A 5,130-nucleotide genomic window follows, 5' to 3' on the forward strand; every position below is an offset into this window, starting at 1 on the left:
TGACAAACAGAACGAGCAAAACCAATAAAAAGATACTGTGTAAGAGAAGTAAGATAAATCAGATATTCCTTGGAAGCGGGAAATTGTCAAAGCCCAATAAGCTACCTTTGCGCCATCTGTCTCCAAACAGGCCATTGTTTCTCGAAACAAAAAAACAAGGGTCGCTCGATTTTGTGAAAGAAACGGTCATCTCTGGCCAATGACACAGATAGCATAACATTGTTAAAAACTCGCCATGGACAAAAAGAGGTTAACTGCTGGTCACCCAGTTTTGACCAACTGCTGGTCACCCAGTTTTGACCCGCAGCTTGTTACTTCCACCAGACTCGGACAGCTGCGGGACCAGACACCCTTATCGAGTGGTCAAGGTGTGAGTTGTTTAGGGGCCAAGCTACTCACTGACCGGTGTGTGCTAGTTGTTAAGGGACAGATTGTCACTTGCTTTTGTGTGTTTTTTTCAGGACAGATTCTCATTGACCGGTGACCCCAACCAGGACCCAGGACACGCACTCTGAAATGACTTCACACTATTCACAGTCAAATTTCTTCCAAGGCAAGAGACAAGAGGGTTTCAGTTTCAATTTCGTAAAAGTATTTCGGCGCTTGCAACTTGACTGCAACTAGAGGGTTGGTTGGATCGGTGTGTATGTGTGTGTGTGTGTGTGTGTGTGTGTGTTTGTGTGTGTGTGTGTGTGTGTGTGTGTGTGTGTGTGTGTGTGTGTGTGTTGTGTGTTGTGTGTGTGTGTGTGTGTGTGTTTGTATAATTTGTATGTATGTATATTAAATTATATATATTCAATCCAACACTCACCTATCAATGCCAAACATGGACCACGAACAAGACATTGACTCAACGAATTACAATATGTGAAATGCGATGTCTTCGAAAAGCAGTAAACAAGACCAGGCGAGACAAAATTAGAAACTCAGTAGTCAGAGAAATGGTGGGCACAAAAGATATCATGCATCACGTCCAACATCAAAGAATCAAATAGTTCCGACATCTCATGCGATTACCAACACACCATCCAGCACAACATGCCCACAAAAAAAATTCAATGGCAACAATGCTAGAGGGCGACCGAAAAAGACTTGGAGAGATGGAGTCATGGAAACACTAACACTAACAACTCATGGCACCCCCTGACCCAAGCTCTCCGGCTGGTGGCAGAGAGACCTCTCTTTCTTCCCGTGACACCCAAAAAGGTATAAGCGGCGGATAAAAGTAAAGTACCGGTATTTGTACGTTTGTGCAAGTGTTTGTGTGTGTGTAAAAAAGGGGGGGGGGGTGTCTAAATACAATCCCTCCATACTGCATACACGTACAAGCGAGAGGCGCAGCCTCTCAAATTACGTTACTTTGGTGTTTTTTCCATTTTGCCACTTGTGTGTCCCCTTTAAGATATACTTTACCGCTGGTTCAGTGCTCTGTTACAATAGATGACCTGTTGTCAAGTGGACGTATTCTGCATGTTCTAACCGGGTCAAGTGTTATTGATTAATGACCACGCTAGTACACACTGTTTCGAACTGACCTCTACTTTGCTTCATTCAAAGAAAAAGTAGGTATTTTTACGCCCCCAATTGACACACTTTAGATCATTTAGGGGGCGGGCGTCCGACCCTGCTTGTCATAGCCAACCCAGGCTTAGAGATATATAACATTTAAGCAGAAACCCCGAGATACTCGAATAAAACTCTCTTGGGATTGCGCTGCGCGTCTTAGCGATCCTGTAATTGCGCAGCAATCTTAAGAGTGCGGTTATATTTTTATATTTTTGAAATGCTAAAAAAAAATTCAATTCCATCTTTATTCTTTTTTTCACATCAAGGAACATTAATACATAGTTTCAAAAGTGTAAAAATATGAAAATTTAAAATAAAATCAAAATCAAAATTAACGTATGAAACTGGAGAGCTCACAAGAATGATACAATATTATAGGATCGTTAAAACGCGCCGCGCAATCTTAAGATTGTCGCGCAATTATACGATCGTTAAAACGCACAGCGTAAGATTACGCCAACCGGTAAATTGCGCAGAACAATAACAGTAACTGGAAAACTACTCAGAAAGTATAAGGAGTCAACTCAGAATTTAGGTGTGCTCTGCGACATGACAAAAAGATATTTTTACGTTAAATATGAAGACTTCAACAAAAATTAACGACCACTTGCAAACACTCTCACAGCACTAACTGGTGAAAAGCAAAACATTAGAAATTTAAAAGATAGTTAATGGAATCATTTCTTAACAAAATCAATTCAATTTCAGAATGATGACGTCACGAACTTAGGCAATATGTCGCTCGGAACAACAGTACCCCTCAAAAGAAAAATCCAGGAATTAGTGTCCATGACCGTCCGCTAAAAAACGGGAATACCCACCAAGCCGAGCAGTGCAATCAAGGCAGCGTCGCCTCATGATGTTGATGGTCTTGGCAATGAAGGCCTGGGGAAGGTTAGCCCACTCCTGCTGCAGGATCTGTAGCAGCTCTTGTCGGTTAGCTGGTGGTGGCTGGTGCTGCTGGACTCTCCAGCCAAGTTCACACCACACATTCCCAATGGGGTTGAAATCGCGACTGTTTTCGGGCCAAGGCAGTCTTGTGATCCCTGCTTGCCTGATGTGGACGCCACCACACACTCACACGTCCATCTTTTGGGTTGACCATGAATCATGACTCATTTATGAACAACACATGGCCCCATTGGGCTTGTGTCCATGGTTCATGGGCCCTGCACCAAGCAAGACGACTTGCCGGGAGTTCTGCGGTCAGCCTGGGTTTCTGTATTGGACTCCGAATGGCCTGGGAGCTCACCACCAAGTTCGTAGCAGCACACAGATGATGCCTGATGCTGTTGGCTGTCGTCCTCTGCCGCAAGGCCTGCATGCAGACAAATCGATCCTATCTCTCAGTGGTCTTCCTGGGTCAAACTGCAGGTGGGCGTTCTTGGGCCGATCCATTGGCTTGATGGCGCTGCCTCATGCGGACAATGACAGAGTGTGATACTGCAAGCCTTCTGGCAACTTCTCGGGCTCCAACTCCATCATGCAGCCATGCCATAGCCCTGGAACGACCAAAGTCTCTCAGCTTTCGTCTTGCTTCAACTGTGTTGAAGTCTGTAGTAGATTAGACGTTGCTTCTCAAACAAAACACTAAATGTTGATGCGACACTGGGTTTTGCGCAAACGGCTGCTTATATTGCCACCAAAGTGAGCACAGTTCGAGACCATACGTCCGTTTATCATGTGCACCAGAAATTGTAACTGAGGAATGTCAATGGTGCCGCACACAAGTCGATAAAAAACAGCAAATTTGTCTAAAATTCCTCGAGGATTTCCGTACTGCACGTGGTCGTTTGCCCCTTTAACTCATTAACACTTTTAGAGCCAAAATGTTAAAACATTCCTTGCTGTCTTTTCTTTCGGATTAAAAAAAAATGAGGGCTGTCTGTCAAGGTGGTCCTTAACTTATGTTTAAGTTTGTAGTAGATTAGACGTTGCTTCTCAAACAAAACTCTAAATGTTGATCTAGAGCTATATCTAACTTAAAAGTCTACTCTCTAGTTGCTAACTCCAAAGTGGAAAAAGATAGGATTTAATGATTGTTTTATTACGGACTATTAATGGATCTTTTCTTTAACTTTGTGTCCAAGCATGTCTGAAGTGTCTCAAACTGGTATGTTTGCGAAATTCTACGATGACAAATCTTTAACTTGAAATTGCTAAAACTGTGACACTGCTACTACTACATTACAATTTGTTCCACCCCACCCCCCCCCCCCCTCTTCGACCCCATAGAGTAAATGCCATTTATGAAATAGGCTTTTTTGTTTGTTTTGGTTAGAATTTTTACGGCGCTTGCAACACAATAAGGTCATATAAGTGCCGAAGATTAGAGATGTTACAAGAGAGTAACAAACACAGAAGAGAAGTAGGAGAAATCAGGACGATAGATGTTTGAGAGGAAAGAAGTGAGCAAACCACACCAGAGCACCGGCCAACCAGCCACAGACCTGGTTTGTTGGGAATGCTATGCTTCTAATACAGTGTGTTGTGAAGGTGGATGTGTTTATAGAATCTATCCTGTAGGCATATACTCAATTCCCACTCGTGCTTGCAAGTTTTTCATGGCAACCTAAAACAAAGAGGCTATATTAAAACTAATTTCATTGGATATTGCCTTTTGACTATTGAGGATTTCAATGTGTGAACATAAAGGGACAGGTAATTGCCGAATAACGGGGAAATACTTTACTTTAAAAAGATAGAAGCAAATCAGACTTGAGTATTGTACTGCAGCAGGACAACAAGGTCTAGATAGTAGAAGTAATATTGAAGAGGGACTGTACAGGTTTTGACGTGAATGCTAATTATTTTAGAGTGGACTGCGCTTCTTGAGTTTAAATCCAGTCACTCTCACTACATGTATTATCAAAACTATCTCTTCTCCGGTTGATTGGTGGTTCTATAGTGGCAAAACGATTGGGCTCAAAGATTATTTGTTATGGCTATGATTGTATTTGCTTTTTTTTTTACAAGCATAGCAAACGGTATGTGAAGCTTGTATGTTAACGACCTGGAATTCTCGTTGGAACCCCTCCCCCTAAAAAAATACAATAAAACCCCCCACAAAAACAACAATACCCAAACAAAACAACCCCCCCCCAAAAAAAACAACAACAACAACAATACAAAACAAACACCCCCCCCACCCCGTTAACTCGCCAGAAGAGTTTCTTCCAAATCAAAATATAAGTTCCCATACATACAAATCAGCAAAAACAAACTTCGCCAAACACAGGAACAGTATTGCTCCAGATAAACGCAGCCGCAGAAAACAGGACACAGCAATTATTCTGGGCAGACATAGGTTGACCAAAGAAGAGAATCTTTGGTTTGACTGGTCTGCCTCATATAAAAATATTGTTATTATTATTTAGGGTGCGGTGGCTCGGGTGAGGAGCACTCTCTTTAGTTTAGTGTTAATAGGGGTTTTATGGCACTTGCAACACAATAAGGTCACATAAGTGCTGATGATTAGAGGTGTTACAAGAGAGTAACAAGAAAAAGAAAAAAAAAAAGAAGGAGAAATACGGACGATAGACGTTTGATAGGAAAGAAGGAGCA

General features: G+C 42.2%; 1 protein-coding gene across 1 annotated transcript in view; it reads right to left on the reverse strand.

The window, feature by feature from the left end:
• Positions 1-4,378: 4,378 nt before the first annotated feature.
• LOC101858996 overlaps positions 4,379-5,130 on the reverse strand; it is a 20,621-nt gene continuing 19,869 nt past the window's right edge. The window contains exons 9-10 of the mRNA XM_035968535.1: positions 4,970-4,972; positions 4,379-4,468 (exon numbers count right to left, since the gene is read on the reverse strand). Of these exons, the coding sequence (XP_035824428.1) occupies positions 4,379-4,468; positions 4,970-4,972 (93 nt within the window). The remainder of the gene's footprint in view (positions 4,469-4,969; positions 4,973-5,130) is intronic.

This window comes from Aplysia californica, unplaced genomic scaffold (assembly GCF_000002075.1).
Source record: "Aplysia californica isolate F4 #8 unplaced genomic scaffold, AplCal3.0 scaffold00066, whole genome shotgun sequence".
Lineage (NCBI taxonomy): Eukaryota > Metazoa > Mollusca > Gastropoda > Aplysiida > Aplysiidae > Aplysia > Aplysia californica.